Source organism: Salvelinus alpinus, chromosome 23, assembly GCF_045679555.1.
Source record: "Salvelinus alpinus chromosome 23, SLU_Salpinus.1, whole genome shotgun sequence".
Classification (NCBI taxonomy): Eukaryota; Metazoa; Chordata; class Actinopteri; order Salmoniformes; family Salmonidae; genus Salvelinus; species Salvelinus alpinus.
In genome coordinates this window covers 10,763,975-10,784,872 of record NC_092108.1, presented here as the reverse complement: position 1 = coordinate 10,784,872, position 20,898 = coordinate 10,763,975, and the positions used below count along the sequence as shown (strand labels likewise).

The 20,898-nt window shown below is 41.6% G+C and overlaps 1 protein-coding gene across 3 annotated transcripts; it reads right to left on the bottom strand.

The window, feature by feature from the left end:
- Nucleotides 1–318: 318 nt before the first annotated feature.
- On the bottom strand, nt 319–7,140 carry LOC139550246 (sodium channel regulatory subunit beta-2-like). 3 transcript variants are annotated; one of them, XR_011669994.1, is made up of 5 exons: nt 7,014–7,140; nt 4,795–5,094; nt 4,385–4,634; nt 2,455–2,498; nt 319–2,217 (listed from the first exon to the last, which is right to left on the bottom strand). XR_011669994.1 is itself a non-coding variant. In XM_071360993.1 (5 exons), exons 1-5 carry the CDS (start codon nt 7,066–7,068, stop codon nt 2,026–2,028), a joined length of 699 nt encoding a protein of 232 aa, XP_071217094.1. In that variant the 5' UTR covers nt 7,069–7,139; the 3' UTR covers nt 319–2,025. The 3 variants fall into 3 exon arrangements, 2 of the variants coding, with proteins under 2 accessions (XP_071217094.1, XP_071217095.1); XM_071360993.1 differs by having other exon boundaries at nt 4,385–4,492; nt 7,014–7,139; XM_071360994.1 differs by lacking the exon at nt 4,385–4,634 and having other exon boundaries at nt 7,014–7,139.
- Nucleotides 7,141–20,898: the final 13,758 nt, after the last annotated feature.

Sequence of the window (20,898 nt, the reverse complement as noted above, 5' to 3'; positions counted from 1 at the left end):
AAGATTCAGTCCAATTAAAGCTGCTGTAGATATAACGTGATTTGACATCATTTTATCTGTGTGCAAAGTCCTTGAGTCTTCTTGGATGGGCACTTCTAATGTAAATCTATGGCAGCACCCATGGGGCTTGAATTTTATAGCTCTACCCTTAGACTTGGCGGTGACGTAGTGTCCCCATGAGTGAAAGAACACTGAGCCAATCACTGCGCAACGCTCTGTAGTTTCTGCTGGCTTGCACCACCATCACAGAATGCACTGAGCTAGGCTGAAACACCTGCATTTTGGAGCTCCATTACTCAAGAAAACAAAAAAAGAGGCCATGTTTGTATGCGGCTTTATTAACTCAATTACATATATTTTTTTTACATTGTTTGCAAACTAATATGTGACACGTATTAATGCCAAAATAACGTGCAAGCCCATTGCTAAAAATGTGGGACTCTGCAGATTTTGCTGTGAGGAGGCAGAGTCATTACATCATTTATTTTGGAACTGTTGGTTCCGTTTTTCTGTGCTACGTTTTATTACTTAACAAATAAGGAACACTCAAAATGTGCACTTATAAATCATAACAATTTTAACCAAAATACAGCTGTAGACAGAAGACAAAGATCAAACATCACACATACAACGGAGGTCTCTCCTGAGTTCTGCCCCATAGGAAAAGTCCAAGTTGCTTTTATCATGCTTGTAGTAAACCCCCTGTGATGTCACTGCATACGTCTTTACCTGCTACTCCTCAGACCAAGCCCATGCATACACAGCTATACAAACTTGCAAGCGATACGATAGTTCCAGTGTTTTCTAAGGCCTCAGCAGTAAATGTCCACTCCCCCAAGTTGATTTATAGAGGTATGTCTGACTAGCCTCTTATCGCTTCTACTCCCCTGCAGGGCTCTTTGTTTATCATTTGAAATGCTTTCTCACCATTTCTTTATAAGAGGCAGAGACTTAGAAAAGACTGGAACAATTCCAAAACCTTACAATGAATATATATATTGTTAATCTGTAGTCTAGGACCCTATAAATGGTCCCATAGCCCCTCCCCTTCTATTAATACACCATAAGCATAATCAATTATTATAATACATCAAACATTTGGTGCAGCCCCTATCATGACCCCAATTTGACCCCATCACTGTCCATAGGTATCTTGTTTATCTTTAATTTACAATCTGTAGAAGCTATGAGAATAGAAAGGTTCAGTACTTTTGTGAAGCATCACAGCAGAGTTGAAAAATATATGGCAAATAGAAATCCAAAATGGATGGTGTTAAGAGATAGATTTCAGGGGTTGAATGGAGCTGAAGGGTGGGACTAATAACAAGATAACCAATGTAAAACATATGGGGTCTGTAAAATGTATATAGGTTCAGAACTTTTGTGAAATAGCACAGTTACAAATAGAAATCAAACTGGATGGACATCAGAAATAGAGGAAGGACTAAAAACAAACAAAATGTAACTATTGTAAAATAGATTGTCTGTAAAATGTGTATAAGATATATAAACTGAAGGTAGAAGCCTAAGTGTTATTGTTTATTAGTTTACTCCAATTGGGGGAAGGGTGGTAGGGTTTGCAGGGAATAATAAAGGTATATTCTAAAATAAAGTATATATATGTATATACTGTAGGTATGTGTGTGTATGTATGTATATGTATGGATATGTATATGGATATATATTTACCCCAAAAAGATATGGGGGATTGGAAATTATGCAGACAATTACAATGATGGAAGCAACAATCTTTCCGCAATATTAAGCTGATCCACCCCTAGGAAAACAATAGTTTTATTTATTTATAAATGTGGGGCTCAAAACATCTGCCCTGAATGACAGGTCACCACTGCATCTAGGCACCACTTACAGATCACTTCAGGTTTAGCTAGCATATGCAGCATTTATCGTGAAAGCTGTCTCAGCCAATGCAGGAACATTGGCTTTAAAATATGCTTAGCCGACAAAGGGTGATCTAATAAAATTGGATTGAATCCCAGCCTAGAATTATGTTAAAATTCATTATCATTGTTGGCTAGTCTTTTCCCCCACCACAGCATATAAACTCCCAGGCATGGAGGTCATGGGGAGATCCACAGGCAAAGGCTGGCGGTTCACAGGCTGGGGTTGGGGTAGTCCCACCATACTGTAGATGGTGGGTGTTGTTGGACCTGGAGACGCCTGCTCTTCACCACCTACTTGACTGTTACCTGGAGTCTGGAGAATAAAAACATATATTTACATTTTCACTATGAATTTATGAATGGTGACCCAGGTATAAAACAAGGTCATTAATTACCTCAAATCAATAAATGTAATATTTCTCAGTGGCTGTTCAATGCGTTAAAATATAAGCAGTAAATTAACAGAAGTTTACCTTTAATTTAGAATGTATACATTTTCCACTAACATTTTTTGTTTTTAAATGACAGTAGCTGAGGTACAGTATCTTACCCTGACTGTAGCATACTCTGTGTTTATCATTTCCTTTTTGCCACCTATAAATTCAACAACATAAAAGTCCAATAAAGATTTAAAAGTAAGATGTTCAGAGACGCTCCATATATATATATATATATATATATATATATATATATATATATATATATATATATATATATATATATATTATATACACAGTTGAAGTCAGAAGTTTAAATACACTTAGGTTGGAGTCATTAAAACTCGTTTTTCCACCACTCCACAAATGTCTTGTTTACAAACTATAGGTTTGGCAAGTTGGTTAGGACATCTACTTTGTGCATGACACAAGTAATTTTTCCAACAATTGTTTACAGACAGATTATTTCACTTATAATTCACTGTATCACAATTCCAGTGGGTCAGAAGTTTACATACACTAAGTTGACAGTGCCTTTAAACAACTTGGAAAATTCTTGGCTTTAGAAGCTTCTGATAGCCTAATTGACATAATTTTTGTCAATTGGAGGTATACCTGTGGATGTATTTCAAGGCCTATCTTCAAACTCAGTACCTCTTTGCTTGACATCATGGGAAAATCAAAAGAAATCATCCAAAACCTCAGAAAAAAATTTGTAGACCTCCACAAGTCTGGTTCATCCTTGGGAGCAATTTCCAAATGACTGAAGGTACCACGTTCATCTGTACAAACAATAGTAAGCAAGTATAAACACCATGGGACCACGCAGCCGTCATACCGCTCAGGAAGGAGACACGTTCTGTCTCCTAGAGATGAACGAACTTTGGTGCGAAAAGTGCAAATCAATCCCAGAACAACTGCAAAGTTGAATACTGAAGATGCTGGAGGAAACAGATACAAAAGTATCTATTTCCACAGTAAAATGAGTCCTACATCAACATAACCTGAAAGGCCGCTCAGCAAGGAAGATGCCACTGCTCCAAAACCACCATAAAAAAGCCAGACTATGGTTTGCAACTGCACATGGGGACAAAGATCGTACTTTTTGGAGAAATGTCCTCTGATCTGATGAAACAAAAATAAAACTGTTTGGCCATAATGACTATCGTTATGTTTGGAGGAAAAAGGGGGAGGTTTGCAAGCGGAAGAACACCATCCCAACTGTGATGCACGGGGGTGGCAGCATCATGTTGTGGGGGTGCTTTGCTGCAGGAGGGACTGGTGCACTTCACAAAATATATGGCATCATGAGGAAAGAAAATGACGTGGATATATTGAAGCAACATCTCAAGACATCTGTCAGGAAGTTAAAGCTTGGTTGCAAATGAGTCTTCCAAATGGACAATGACCCCAAGTATACTTCCAAAATTGTGGCAAAATGGCTAAAGGACAACAAAGTCAAGGTATTGGAGTGGCCATCACAAAGCCCTGATCTCAATCCTATAGAAAATGTGTGGGCAGAACTGAAAAAGCGTGTGCGAGCAATGGAGGCCTACAATCCTGACTCAGTTACACCAGCTCTGTCAGGAGGAATGGGCCAAAATGCACCCAACATATTGTGGGAAGCTTGTGGAAGGCTACCTGAAACGTTTGACCCAAGTTGAACAATTTAAAGGCAATGCTACCAAATACTTACTGAGTGTATGTAAACTTCTGACCCACTGGGAATGTGATGAAAGAAATAAAAGCTGAAATAAATAATTCTCTCTACTATTATTCTGACATTTCACATTCTTAAAATAAAGTGGTGATCCTAACTGACGTAAGACAGATAATTTTTACAAGGATTAAATGTCAGGAATTGTGAAAAACTGAGTTTCGATGTATTTTGCTAACACGTATGTAAACTTCCGACTTCAACTGTATATACAAAAGAAAAAAGATTTAATCACATCCTGTTATTACCAGTATTCACAATAGTTGAATGAATTTAATGAAGTTACTGTAATAATAGTGATCCTGCAGCAGGAGCAATGAGCTTACTTTTATTTATCTTTCGCCAAAGAACAATCAATCCAATAACGCTGAATAATCCAACTATGATGAAGACGCCGACAGTTATCCAGACTTTGACATTGGAGTAGTCGTCAGCTTCCTCCCACGATAGGTATGGAAATACAGTAATCATCAACATTGCAAAGTCAGCAAAACATAAAACATGTAGTCTAGTTTAGTGTGCGTGCGTGTACAGGTGTCACAGAGTCCACTGTCAGGACTGGAGGCTCAACTCTCTCTGAAAACAAGTAGAACCCCATTATTGTTAATATATTAACCTGAGTACTGGAGTTAGAGTACTAATGAATATGCATTTAACCTGTACACCATGTTTAGCTCTATTGATTGATACTCTAATTGTGTCACTGTATAATAAAATAGAAAACTGTCAAACATACCTTGGACTTCTATCAAGTATGCAGCTACTTTTCTGTCTTTGTTACCAGACACTACTGCGTCATAAAGTCCACTGTCTCCTTCCTGTAGGTTCTTCAGTAGCAAAGATAAGTCTCCCTCACTAAATTCAGCCCTACCTTTGTACACTTCAAAGGTAACTTTTGGGGGATACTTTACAATATTGTCTGATCTGTTAAACTTCCAATATAGCACATAATCTTTTTTCAGTTGAACATTTGTCTGGACATCCAGGTGAACATCCTGTCCCTTCAGCACAAACACAGAGGTCTCAGCACTGGGCTCTGAAATAAAAACACAGAATACTTCATGTAAAAAAATATGAAAAAACCCATCATACAATGTGACAAATACAGCAGTAGGATATATGAATTAAGCAACTCAACCATCTAGAGGAATATGTGCAAATATATATATTTTTGCAAATAGCCAAACTGGCTGACACATTGTAATGATCCAATTTGCAGTATTTGTAGTTCGAGCTGGAATTTCTCTATACACCCTATTTGCTAAATGGCTTAAAGATGAACCCATTAATAAGATCAGCTGCCTTTAGATCATCAAGTAATACAGCAGTACTTTTACCATTAATAACTAGGATATGATACACACTATCAACTGTTCAGTTTCAGAAACCATTCAGTAAAAGCAACTTGATGAAGTATAACTTCAGGAAGTACAACCTAATCTGCCTAAAAGCATAGATAACTTGGGTGCTCAGAGAGTGGGCGTTTTTCAGCCCACAGATTTGTGGTTGGCTGACAGACATGTCTAAAAACAAGTTGAGCTATGCATTTCTGGTAGTGCGAAGTTCCATGCTACAAATGGCGTTGTGGCGTAGTTTCCTGTCACTGACTTTACTGTAATGACACTGAACTTTTTCTTACAATGGTACAGTATACTATCACAACAAAACATTGTTGTATTACTCATGAATTATTGTATTACAAAACATATGTTTAAAACTACAGTATTATTTTTTTTAAATGTGCCCTACAGTTAATTACATACTGTACTTTCAATTTAAAAGTCTATCAATTACTTGAATGTTGTAAAAATCAACATATCACAACACATCACATGACTTAAAACTTTAGTACTTCATTAGATCATGTGACTTCATCTGAGTTCCTGTGTCACCCACTGGCTAGACAACAATTACACTGGTTAGACAACCATTACACTGGTTAGACTGGTTAGACAACCATTACACTGGTTGGACTGGTTAGACAACCATTACACTGGTTAGACAACCATTACACTGGTTAGACAACCAGTACACCGGTTGGACTGGTTAGACAACCAGTACACCGGTTGGACTGGTTAGACAACCAGTACACCTGTTAGACTGGTTAGACAACCAGTACACCGGTTGGACTGGTTAGACAACCAGTACACCGGTTGGACTGGTTAGACAACCAGTACACTGGTTGGACTGGTTAGACAACCAGTACACCGGTTAGACTGGTTAGACAACCAGTACACCGGTTAGACAGGTTAGACAACCAGTACACCGGTTAGACAACCAGTACACCGGTTAGACAACCAGTACACCGGTTAGACAACCAGTACACCGGTTGGACTGGTTAGACAACCAGTACACCGGTTGGACTGGTTAGACAACCAGTACACCGGTTGGACTGCTTAGACAACCAGTACACCGGTTAGACTGGTTAGACAACCATTAAACTGGTTGGACAACCAGTACACCAATACACTAATAAAATGGCCACCCAGACTATTTACATTTGTTTTTACACTGCTGCTACTCGCTGTTTATTATCTATGCATAGTCACTTTACAAATTACCTCGACTACCCTGTACTCCTGCACACTGACTCGGTACCGGTACCCCCTGTATATAGTCTCGTTATTGTTATGTACATTTCTTGTGTTACTTTTTGATTGATTGGATTTTTTGTTGTTAATTATTTAGTAAATATTTTATTAACTCTATTTATTGAACTGCATTGTTGGTTAAGGGCTTGTAAGTAAGCATTTCACAGTAAGGTCTACAGCTGTTGTATTTGGCACATGTGACATACAATTTGATTTGATTTGGACTGGTTATAAGCAGAGTAATCAGTACAAATTATACTGCCTGTTACTTACTGTAGCTACTAATCAGATTATAGACACACATGTCTAATCAATATAATAAATATCACTATATATATATATATGTCTTAGAAAATGCTTTTACCTGTTTGATGGAGAAGAGTTAGTAGAATAGCGATGGGGAAACACAAGGTCGCCATACTTTGATAAATGACTAAACCTAAACGAGGAAGTATTGTCACGTAGGCCTAGACTTCCTCTTCCTCTAGTAGGTTTTATACCCATAACCACAAATTTCACACAAAACATTGTTTACAATTCTAAAATGTTACATGGCATGTGAAACGACTTGATAACCTGTTTCCAATACATTTGAAATGTATTTAGGAACTGAATATGCACTCCAAAACACTCAGGTATTTCTGAAAGCAAAGACGGGGTAGAATGCATGTTTATCATGTTACAAATCAACTTGTGTTACTGTAAGATTTGTTACTGTGTAGTTATTGTCAAGAGGTGAGTGTAGCTGGTGCATCGAAGTCAGGCGCAGGAGAGCAGAGATGAGTGGACAAAGCACTTTACTAAGGCAATCATTTGCACAGAACGCAATAGCGTCACAAAACAAATGCCCAACTATCCAGTGAGGCAGCACAAAGTACAAAAAACACAAGTACAAAATACAGGCTACCATCAAGCACGGGTAATAAAATAAACCCGGCGCAAACCAGCCGGAAGCGTGCCAACCGCAACAATAAACAATTACACACACAGACATGGGGGGAACAGAGGGTTAAATACGCGACATGTAATGAGGGAATGAATACCAGGTGTGTGAGAAAACAAGACAAAACAAATGGAAAATGAAAGGTGGATCAGCGATGGCTAGAAGACCGGTGACGTCGACCGCCGAACGCCGCCGAACAAGGAGAGGGACCGACTTCGGCGGAAGTCGTGACAGTACCCCCCCTTGACGCGCGGCTCCAGCAGCACGCCGACACCGGCCTCGGGGGCGACCCGGAGGGCGAGGTGCAGGGAAGTCGTGACAGTTATACTATTTCCAACACGTTTTTAGAGTGGGCATTTCTGGTAGGGCAGCCCCTACCAAATTACTGACACCCAAATAGGGGAGCCATGCCTTTCATTAACTAGCAGAAAACAAAAATAATTCAGTCGATGTTCATACTGGTCATAGATTATGGTGATATTGTCTATATGACTGCAGCTGCCACTGTATTGAAGTCATTGGACACAGTTTATCATAGCGCACTGCGCTTTATTACAGGCGACAGTGTCACATTGAATGAGATGAGAGATGAAGCATTTAATAAATAATAAATAAAAACATTATATAAATAACGGACATGAAACGAGACAAGAACAGCGTCAGCAACTAATACTTAACTTGTTATGGCTGCAGGGGGCGTATTGAATAACTGGAAAGAGGTGCCCATTTTCAAACGGCCTCTTACTCAATTTTTGCTCGTACAATATGCATATTATTATTACTATTGGATAGAAAACAGTCTATAGTTTCTAAAACCGTTTGAATTATTTCTCTAAGTGGAACAGAACTCTTTTTACAGACCATTTCCTATCCGGAAGTGAGATTTCCAAAAGCGATGTCTCTCTTCAAGACCTTGTCTATAAAAGGGCATGTCACTTAGGACTGTAGAAACACGTCATACGCCTTCCCCTGGGTGTCATGCGGAAGTGAGAGCAGAAATGACTTGATTATCTCGTCCTGGGATTGAACACAACCTCTTGGAGTAAGAGTTGCGCACTTTATTTTTCGAAGTAGGACCTGAACTCGGCTCCTGGAAAACGCTCGTTAAAGGTGAATATGATCTCTGGCTTCGATTTTATTTGATACATGTCACAATATCATCCTAAAGTATGTTTTTTCAATGTAGTTTAATTATATTATTGAAATTTATTCTGGACTTTGGAGGTGATGCGTCGCAAGAATTGGTTCAAAGAGGAGAGGTTAGCACGACACGGCCAGTGTGCTTGCTAATTCGAGAGGGAAATCGTTCGTTCTGGATCGAAATAAAGACGGTTCTGAACAAAGGACCCCTTGGAGAACATTCTGATGGAAGATCAACAAAGATAAGGACCCAATTTGGGATGCTTTTTCATATATCTGTCGAACTGTGCTATCGCTACCGTTTGACTAGAATCAATGCTGCTGTGTGCTAGCTATTGTAGTAAGCTAATATAACGATATATTGTGTTTTCGCTGTAAAACACTTCAAAAATTGGAAATATTGGCTGTATTCACAAGATATTTGTCTTTCATTAGCTATCCACCATATATTTGTCTGAAATGTTTTATGATGTGTAATTAGGTAGTTGACGTTGGTGTCTGTATTTTCTCTGGCTACTCCCGTGCGATTTCTGACTGTAGCTATGATGGTGGCTATGATAGTAGCTGTAATGTAAAACTGATTTATAGCTAAAATATGCACATTTTTCGAACAAAACATGGATTTATTGTGTAACATGTTATAGGACTGTCATCTGAGGCTGTTTTTTCTAGGTTATTTAGGTTGGTTCTATGTTAGTTAGGTTAGCTTTGTGCATGCTACTTGCATGCTACCGTTGCTGTGAAAAATGTCTGTCTGTCTTTTCTATTTGGTGGTGAGCTAACATAAATATATGTGGTGTTTTCGCTGTAAAACATTTTAAAAATCGGAAATATTGGCTGTATTCACAAGATCTTTGTCTTTTCATTTGCTATCCACCATATATTTTTCTGAAATGTTTTATGATGTGTAATTAGGTAGTTGACGTTGGTGTCTGTATTTTCTCTGGCTACTCCCGTGCGATTTCTGACTGTAGCTATGATGGTGGCTATGATAGTAGCTGTAATGTAAAACTGATTTATAGCTAAAATATGCACATTTTTTGAACAAAACATAGATTTATTGTGTAACATGTTATAGGACTGTCATCTGAGGTAGTTTTTTCTAGGTTATTTAGGTTGGTTCTAGGTTAGTTAGGTTGGCTTGTGCATGCTACTTGCATCCTACTTGTGCTGTGAAAAATGTCTGTCCTCTTTTTTATTTGGTGGTGAACTAACATAAATATATGTGGTGTTTTCTCTGTAAAACATTTTTAAAAATCGGACATGTTGGCTGGATTCACAAGATGTTTATCTTTCAAATGCTGTATTGGACTTGTTAATGTGTGAAAGTTAAATATTTAAAAAAAATAGATTTTGAATTTCGCGCCCTGCACTTGAGCTGGATGTTGTCATAGGTGTTCCGACGTCGGGATTGCAGCCATAACAGGTTTTAATACAAAAAACAATCATTGCAGGCAGGCATGCGAAATAATGGATGATAGGAGTGTGCGATGAAGGGCAGCCTGGCGCCCTCAAGCGTCAGGGGGGAGAAAAGCGGGAGCAGGTGTGACAGTATTCCCCCCCTCTTGGGGCGCCACCCGGCGTCCCACCTGGGAGAACCGGCCGAGACATGGGCGCTGGGCAAGCCGGTTGGGGCGTGGAGCCCAACAAACCGACAGAGTCTGAGAGCCTGGCGAGCCGGCTGAGGCATGGGAGCTTGGCGATCCGGCTGAGGCAAGACGCCTGTCCATCCTGCTGCAGCGAGGGAGGCGTGATGCAGGGCAACCTGACGCCCTCGAGCGCCAGGGGTAGAGAGCGGAAGCAGACGTGACAGTACCCTCCCCCCCTCTTGAGGCACCCCCTGCCGTCCTGTCATGTGGAATGACACTGGAGAGACGAAGCAGGTACGGAGAGTAAAACATTTAATAAAGAACGGACATGGAACGAGACAGGAACAGAGTCAGCAAACAGGTAACACAAACAAAAGACAATTAATGTTAATGCAGCAGCAGGGAACAGAGCAAGGGAACTGACAAATATAGGGGAGAAAATAAACAGATGATGAATGAGTCCAGGTGAGTCCAATATCGCTGATGTGCATGATGAGGGAAGGCAGGTGTGCGTAATAGATGGCAGGAGTGTGCGATGAAGGGCAACCTGGCGCCTGAGGGGGAGGGAAGAGCGGGAGCAGACGTGACAGACAGATTCAGTACACATCACTGCATTCTGTATCAGAAATTAGGGTGGCCCTCTCTGAAGTCTCGTTTGTCGATGCATTGCACTCTTTTAGTTTATACAGCCCTCCTCCATAAACCTCCGCCGTACCTTACTTTATTGTTAACTTACAGATGTACAAGACACCAGACCCGATCTCAGAGATGGAGAACTCTGGAGATCCCTTTGATCTCCACTGAGTTAGGTAAATCTGCTTTAGTTTTTTTTGCTCCTTTCTTGTGGAATAATCTCTGTGTACTAATGTGTATATTGATGTGTATTGTGTATGTTTAAAAAAAAAAAAAATAAATTGTAACCTTTATTTAACTAGACAAATTCTTATTTACAATGACGGCCTACCCCGACCAAACCCGGACGACGTTGAGCCAATTGTGCGTCGCCCTATGGGACTCCCAATCACGGTCGGATGTGATACAGCCTGGAATTGAACCAGGGACTGTAGTGAAACCTCTTGCACTGAGATATAGTGACTTAGACCGCTACACCACTCGGGAGCCCATTGAACTCACACCTTCATTTGGTTTACAGGAGAGAATGTTTTCAGACTGTTGGTATATATCGATGTGTATATTGATGTGTATAGTGTATTATTGATGTGTATTTTGATGTGTATGAAGGGCTCATATGTGAAAGAGACCTTGGTCTCAGCAGGATTCCCTGTCGAAAAAAAAGGTTAAATTAAAATGTAACTTTCAAAGAATGATGCATTTTGTATTATATATTTTTATGCTAAACATTTTGGGACTATATCAACAATGGACTAATGAAACAAATACCAAAATATAGTTTTCATAACAAAACACTCAGTCTTCAAGGCCTCTGAGAGAACAAATTAGAACAAAACAATAAAATACAAAAAGCCTTCCAAGTCGATCATCACAATCCATCTTCATCAACTTTACATCCTTCATCATCATCATCATCATCATCATCATCATCATGGTAATGCTGGTTGTGTTCCCCTTCGCAGACGTTGCATGCATCAACCAATGGTTGCGTGCCACATCATTGACTGTGCCGTCAGGCACCAGATTGCCATAACATACTGTGTGATGTGGTTAGCTGATAAGTGAAATACATATCTAGACATTGTAAAATCTGGAATGCATCAGCAACATCTGTTACGTCTGAGCAGAGGAACACGACCAATATCTCCAGAATGACATCATCATGATGAGACCTGTGTTCAAATACTATCTGAAATCGTTCAAATACTTTAAGGACCGGTTTCCCAGACACACATTAAGCCTTGTTGTGGACTAAGAAGCCCTTTCAATGGAGAATCTCCATTTATAGTTTAAGGCTTGAGCTTTGTTTGAGAAACCAGCTCCTTAGCTTTGCTTCAGGCTGTCTAGAGTGCCAGATGGGCAGAGTTTGCAGTTTTCCAAGTATTTGATTGGTTCCATTGCACCAGGAAAGCTCAAGGAAAGCTACCTAAAGTATTTGAAATGATTTCAAAAAGTATTTGAACCCAGATCTGATCATGACTGACACCACAAATAATCTATTTACCAACAGTCTGAAAACATTCTCTCCTGTAAACCAAATTAAGCATGGGTTAATATACTCTAAAGCTAAAATGAGGTCTTGACGCATCTCTCTCAAGTCCTGACACATATCCAGTACTCCAGTACAAAATATCTCAAAAGTTACCTGTAAACTTTGCCAAAACATTTCAAACTACTTTTGTAATACAACTTCATGTATTTTTTTACGTAAATAATCAATAAAATTGAAGACGGGATGGTCTGTGTTCAATACAGGAAAAAAAAAACTGTAGCTAGCTTTCAGGTCACACGCCTCTAACAAGCAGTACACTTCACTGGAGCCTCATTCTGAACAGTGCTACTTCTTCATTTCTCAAGGGAAAAACCTCAACCAATTTCTAAAGACTGTTGACATCCAGTGGAAGAGGTAGGAACTGCAAGAAGGTCCCTTAGAAATCTGGATTCCCAATGAAAACTCATTGAAAAGAGAGTGACCTAAAAAATTAAATCTGAATGGTTTGTCCTCGGAGTTTCGCCTGCTAAATAAGTTCTGTTATACTCACAGACATGATTCAAACAGTTTTAGAAACTTCAGTGTTTTCTATCCAAATCTACTAATAATATGCATATCTTATCTTCTGGGGATGAGTAGGTTGCAGTTGAATTTGGGCATGCTTTTCATCCAAACGTGAAAATGCTGCCCCCTATCCTAGAGAAGTTAAAATCACATTCCTATCTTAACACACATCATATGCACAATGCAATTGGATGGAAACTTGACAGATAAAGGGGATATCCTTTCCAAGTTACAGTATTTCGTCCATACACTTTTTAATGACATCACAAAATGAAAAACAATATGACATTTGTTTTCTACATCTCCCCACTGACCATTCCCCCATTCCTTATGTTAGAATTATTGTCACATTATCCACGTTTGACCATGGATAGGGTTTCAGTGGGAAAAGTCTGTTATTAACAAAGAAATTCAAAAAAAGTTAAGACATTTTTGAAAATGTATTACAAATAAAAAACTGAACTGTGACATTTACATAAGTATTCAGACCATTTACTCAGTTCTTTGTTGAAGTACCTTTGGCAGTGAATACAGCCTTGGGCCTTCTTGGGTATGACACCACAAGCTTGGCACACCTGTATTTGGAGAGTTTATCTCATTCCTCACGGCAGATCCTCTGTCAGGCTGGATGGGGAGCGTCGCTGCACAGCTATTTTCAGGTCTCTCCAGAGATGTTCGATCGGATTCAAGTCCGGGCTCTGGCTGGGCCACTCACGGACATTGAGACTTGTTCCGAAGTCGCTCCAGCATTGTCTTGGCTGTATGCTTCGAGCCATTGTCCTGTTGGAAGGTGAACCTTCGCCGCAGTCTATGGTCCTGATCACTCTGGAGCAGGTTTTCATCAATGATCTCTCTGTACTTTGCTCTGTTCATCTTTCTCTCAATCCTGACTAGTCTCCCAGTCCCTTTCTCTGAAAAACAACCCCACAGCATGATGCTGCCACCACCATGCTTCACTGTAGGGATGGTGTCAGGTTTCCTCCAGATTTGAAGCTTGGAATTCAGGCCAAAGAGTTCAATCTTGGTTTCATCAGACCAGATAATCTTGTTTCTCATGGTCTGAGAGTCCTTTAGGTGTCTTTTGGCAAACTCCAAGCAGGCTGTCATGTGCCTTTAACTGAGGAGTGGCTTCCGTCTGTCCACTCTACCATAAAGGCCTGATTGGTGGAGTGCTGCAAAGATTGTTGTACTTCTGGAAGTTTCTCTCATCTCCACAGAGGAACTCTGGAGCTCGGTCAGAGTGACCATCGGGTTCTTGGTCACCTCCCTGACCAAAGCCCTTATCCCCCAATTTGCTCAGTTTGACTGGGTGGCCAGCTCTTGGAAGTGCCTTGGTGGTTCCAAACTTCTTCCATTTAAGAATGATGGAGGCAGCTTTGTTCATGGTGACCTTCAATGCTGCAGACATTTTCTGGAACCCTTCCCCAGATATGTACCTCAACACAATCCTGTCTCGGAGCTCTACGGACAATTCCTTCAACCTCATGGCTTGGTTTTTGCTCTGACATGCACTGTCAACTGTGGGACCTTATATAGACGGGTGTGTTTCTTTCCAAATGATATCCAATAAATTGAATTTACCACAGGTGGACTCCAATCAGCTTGCAGAAACATCTCAAGGATGATCAATGGAGACAGGATGCACCTGAGCTCAATTTCGAGTCTGATAGCAAAGGGTCTGATTACTAAAGTAAATAAGGTATTTCTGTTTTATATTTGTAATACATTTGCAAACATTTCAAAAAACCTGTTTTCAATTTGTCATTACGGGGTATTGTGTGTAGATTTATGAGGGGGGGAAATTATTTCATAAATTTTAGAAAAGGTCAAATGATCTGAATACTTTCCAAATGCACTGTTCGTAGTCCTTGCATATGAAATTCTCTCTCCTTTTGTCCAGACATCATCAGATACAGTTGAAGTTGAAAGTTTACATACACTTAGGTTGGAGTCATTAAAACTAGTTTTTCAACCACTCCACAAATTTCTTGTGAACAAACTATAGTTTTGGCAAGTTGGTTAGGACATCTACTTTGTGCATGACACAAGTAATTTTTCCAACAATTGTTTACAGACAGATTATTTAACTTAGAATTCCCTGTATCGCAATTCCAGTGGGTCAGAAGCTTACATACATTAAGTTGACTGTGCCTTCAAACAGCTTGGAAAATTCCAGAAAATTATGTCATGGCTTTAGAAGCTCCTGATAGGCTAATTGAATTAAAAGCTAATTGACATAATTTGAGTCAATTGGAGGTGTACCTATGGATGTATTTCAAGACCTACCTTCAAACTCAGTCCCTCTTTGCTTGACATTATGGGAAAATCAAAAGAAATCAGACAAGACCTCCACAAGTCTGGCTCATCCTTGGGAGCAATTTCCAAATGTCTGAAGGTACCACGTTCATCTGTACAAACAATAGTACGCAAGTATAAACACCATGGGACCACGCAGCCGTCATACCGCTCAGGAAGTAGACGCGTTCTGTCTCCTTGAGATGAATGTACTTTGGTGCGAAAAGTGCAAATCAATCCCAGAACAACAGCAAAGGTCCTTGTGAAGATGTGAAGATTGTGAAGATGCTTGAGGAAACAGGTACAAAAGTATCTATATCCACAGTAAAACGAGTCCTATATCGACATAACCTGAAAGGCCGCTCAGCAAGGAAGAAGCCACTGCTCCAAAACCGCCATAAAAAAGCCAGACTACGGTTTGCAACTGCATATGGGGACAAAGATCGTACTTTTTGGAGAAATGTCCACTGGTCTGATGAAACAAAAATAGAATTGTTTGGCCATAATGACCATCGTTATGTTTGGAGGAAAAAGGAGGAGTCTTGCAAGCCGAAGAACACCATCCCAACCGTGAAGCACGGGGGTGGCAGCATTATGTTGTGGGGGTGCTCTTCTGAATTAGGGACTGGTGCACTTCACAATTAGATGGCATCATGAGGAGGGGGAAATTATGTAGATATATTGAAGCAACATCTCAAGACATCAGTCTGGAAGTTAAAGCTTGGTCGCAAATGGGTCTTCCAAATGGACAATGACCCCAAGCATACTTCCAAAGTTGTGGCAAAATGGCTTAAGGACTGATATTAAGGAATATGACTTTCCTCAATTGGATCCTTAGTTCGTACCCCCCAGGTCAATTGAACTTATCCTAGAGGCTGCTCCAAATCACCACCGGCGGAGAAGAGCTATTAGGAGTGGACTTTTAGTCCAACTCAGGAGGCGTGCACACCATCCTCCCCTTCTGAGTATATTACTCGCTAATGTTCAGTCTCCGGACAATAAAGTAGATGAGTTCAGAGCAAGGATCTTCTTACAGAGAGACATCAAGGACTGTAACATACTCTGTTTCACAGAATCATGGCTCTCTCCGGAAATACTGTCCCCGCACATTCAGTCAGCTGGGTTCTCAGTACATCGGGCTGACAGGAATAAAGAACTCTCCGGGTAGAAGAAAGGCGGCGGTGTATGTTTCATGATTAACTACTCATGGTGTTAAAGTGATAACGTACAGAACTCAAGTCCTTTTGTTCACCCGACCTAGAATACCTCACAATCAAATGCTGACCATATTACCTCCCAAGAGAATTCTCTTTGGTTATAGTCACAGCCCTGTATATTCCTCCTCAAGCCGATACCACGACGGCCCTCAAGGAACTACACTGGACTTTGTGCAAACTGGAAACCACATATCCTGAGGCCGCATTTCTTGTAGCTGGCGATTTTAACAAAGCAAATTTGAGGAAAACGCTACCATAGTTCTATCAACACATTGACTGTAGTACTCGCGCTGCTAAACCGCTCGATCACTGTTACTCCCACTCCCGGGATGCCTACAGGGCCCTCCCCGGCTCTCCCTTTGATAAATCAGATCACGACTCCATTTTTCTCCTCCCTTCCTATAGGCAGAAACTCAAACAGGAAGTACCCGTGCTAAGGTCTATTCAACGCTGGTCTGACCAATCGGAATCCATGCTTCAAGATTGTTTTGATCACACTGACTGGGATATGTTCCGGGTAGACTCTGAGAATAATATTGACGTATACACAAACACGGTGACTGAGTTCATCGGGAAGTGTATAGGGGATGTTGTTCCCACTGTGACTATTTAAACCTATCCAAACCAGAAACCATGGATGGATGGCAGCATTCGTGCAAAACTGGAGGCCTGAACCACCACATTTAACCATGGCAAGGTGACTGGAAATATGGTTGAATACAAACAGTGCAGTTATTACCTCCGTAAGGCAATCAAACAGGCAAAACGTCAGTACAGAGACAAAGTGGAGTCACATTTGAATGGCTCAAACACAAGACGTATGTGGCAGGGTCTACAGACAATAATGGATTACAAAGGGAAAACCAGCCATGTCGCGGACACCAAAGTCTTGCTCCCAGACAAGCTAAACACCTTTTTCGCCCGCTTTGAGGATAATACAGTGCCACTGACGCGGCCCACTCCCAAGGACTGTGGGCTCTCGTTCTCCGTGGCCGAAGTGAGTAAGACATTTAAGCGTGTTAACCCTCGCAAGGCTGCCGGCCCAGACGGAATCACTAGCCGTGTCCTAAGAGGATGCGCAGACAAGCCTCCTGGAGTGTTTACGGACATTGTCAATCTCTCCCTATCCCGGTCTGCTGTCCTTAACTGCTTCAAGATGTCCACCATTGTTCCTATACCGAAAAAAGCAAAGGTAACTGAACTAAATGACTATCTTCCCGTAGCACTCACTTCAGTCATCATGAAGTGCTTTGAGAGGCTAGTTAAGGATCATATCACCTCTAACTTACCTGACCCACTTCAATTTGCATACCGCCCCAATAGATCCACAGATGATTTTACATTACATTTACATTTAAGTCATTTAGCAGACGCTCTTATCCAGAGCGACTTACAAATTGGTGCATTCACCTTATGATATCCAGTGGAACAACCACTTTACAATCGTGCATCTAACTCTTTTAAGGGGGGGGGGGGTTAGAAGGATTACTTTATCCTATCCTAGGTATTCCTTAAAGAGGTGGGGTTTCAGGTGTCTCCGGAAGGTGGTGATTGATTCCGCTGACCTGGCGTCGTGAGGGAGTTTGTTCCACCATTGGGGTGCCAGAGCAGCGAACAGTTTTGACTGGGCTGAGCGGGAACTGTACTTCCTCAGAGGTAGGGAGGCGAGCAGGCCAGAGGTGGATGAACGCAGTGCCCTTGTTTGGGTGTAGGGCCTGATCAGAGCCTGAAGGTACGGAGGTGCCGTTCCCCTCACAGCTCCGTAGGCAAGCACCATGGTCTTGTAGCGGATGCGAGCTTCAACTGGAAGCCAGTGGAGAGAGCGGAGGAGCGGGGTGACGTGAGAGAACTTGGGAAGGTTGAACACCAGACGGGCTGCGGCGTTCTAGATGAGTTGTAGGGGTTTAATGGCACAAGCAGGGAGCCCAGCCAACAGCGAGTTGCAGTAATCCAGACGGGAGATGACAAGTGCCTGGATTAGGACCTGCGCCGCTTCCTGTGTGAGGCAGGGTCGTACTCGGCGAATGTTGTAGAGCATGAACCTACAGGAACGGGTCACCGCCTTGATGTTAGTTGAGAACGACAGGGTGTTGTCCAGGATCACGCCAAGGTTCTTAGCACTCTGGGAGGAGGACACAATGGAGTTGTCAACCGTGATGGCGAGATCATGGAACGGGCAGTCCTTCCCCGGGAGGAAGAGCAGCTCTGTCTTGCCGAGGTTCAGCTTGAGGTGGTGATCCGTCATCCACACTGATATGTCTGCCAGACATGCAGAGATGCGATTCGCATGTGTGGCTCAGTTGGTAGAGCATAGCGCTTGCAACGCCAGGGTTGTGGGTTCATTCCCCACGGGGGGACCAGGATGAATATGTATGAACTTTCCAATTTGTAAGTCGCTCTGGATAAGAGCGTCTGCTAAATGACTTAAATGTAATGTAAATGTTATCAGAAGGGGGAAAGGAGAAGATTAATTGTGTGTCGTCTGCATAGCAATGATAGGAGAGACCATGTGAGGATATGACAGAGCCAAGTGACTTGGTGTATAGCGAGAATAGGAGAGGGCCTAGAACAGAGCCCTGGGGGACACCAGTGGTAAGAGCACGTGGTGCGGAGACAGATTCTCGCCACGCCACCTGGTAGGAGCGACCTGTCAGGTAGGACGCAATCCAAGCGTGGGCCGCGCCGGAGATGCCCAACTCGGAGAGGGTGGAGAGGAGGATCTGATGGTTCACAGTATCAAAGGCAGCCGATAGGTCTAGAAGGATGAGAGCAGAGGAGAGAGAGTTAGCTCTCTCCTCTCCGCAATCGACATCGCACTTCACACTGCCCTATCCCATCTGGACAAGAGGAATACCTATGTAAGAATGCTGTTCATTGACTACAGCTCAGCCTTCAACACCATAGTACCTTCAAGCTTATCATTAAGCTTGGAGCCCTGGGTCTGAACCCCGCCTTGTGCAACTGGGCCCTGGACTTCCTGATGGGCTGCCCTCAGGTGGTGAAGGTAGGAAAAAACACCCCCAATTCGCTGACCCTCAACACAGGGGCCCCACAAGGGTGCGTGCTAAGCCCCCTCCTGTACTCCCTGTTCACCCATGACTGCGTGGCCATGCATGCCTCCAACTCAATCATCAAGTTTGCAGACTACACAACAGTAGCAGGCCTGATTACCAACAATGACGAGACAGCCTACAGGGAGGAGGTGAGGGCCCTGGCGGAGTGGTGGCAGGAAAATAACCTCTCCCTCAACGTCAACAAAACGAAGGAGCTGATTGTGGACTTCAGGAAACAGCAGAGGGAGCACGCCCCTATCCACATTGACGGGACCGCAGTGGAGAACATGAAAAGCTTCAAGTTCCTTGGCGTACACATCACTGATGATCTCAAAGGGTCCACCCATACAGACAGTGTGGTGAAGAAGGAGCAACAGCACCTCTTCAACCTCCGGAGGCTGAAGACCCGCAAACTTTTACAGATGAGCAAATTGACTGTTAAATAGCCATCACTAGCCGGCTAACACCTAGTTACTCAACCCTGCACCTTAGAGGCTGCTGCCCTATATACAGAGACATTGAATCACTGGTCACTTTAATAATGGAACACCAGTCACTTTAATAATGTTTACATGCTGCTTTACTCATTTCCTATGTATATACTGTATTCTCTTCTACTGTATTTTAGGTAATGCCACTCCGACATTGCTCGTCCTAATATTTATATATTTCGTAATTCCATTCTTTTACTTCTAGATTTTTATGTATTGGTGTGAATTGTTAGATACTACTGCACTGTTGGAGCTAGGAACACAAGCATTTCGCTACACCCGCAATAACATCTGCTAAATATGTGTATGTGACCAATAAAATTTGATTTGATGTCTATAAGTCAACAATTAAGTAAGGTACAGTGGAGGTTAATGCAGGAGGGCTTTATAAACTAAAAGAGTGCAATGCATAGGCTTCAATACAGTAACAGCTGCGTTCATACAGACAATTTCGCCATAGTCTAAATAACCGGTATGAATGTTTACTGATTTATTTGTTTTCTGCTATTTAATGAAAGGCATGGCTCCCGTATTTGGTTGTCAGTAATTTGGTAGGGACTGCTCTAACAGAAATGTGCATGTTAAAAACGTGTTGGAGATACTTTAATTACACAATAACAAATGTTATATTAACAAAAATGTATTTGTAACATGATAAAAATGCATTCTACCCCGTCTTTGCTTTCACAAATACCTGAGTGTTTTGGAGTGCATATTCAGTTCCTAAATACATAGGTTATCAAGTCATTTCACATGCATGGAACATGTTAAAATTGCAAACAGAATGTGTTAATCTTCCGGTTATGGGTGTAAAAAGCTACTGGAGGAAGTG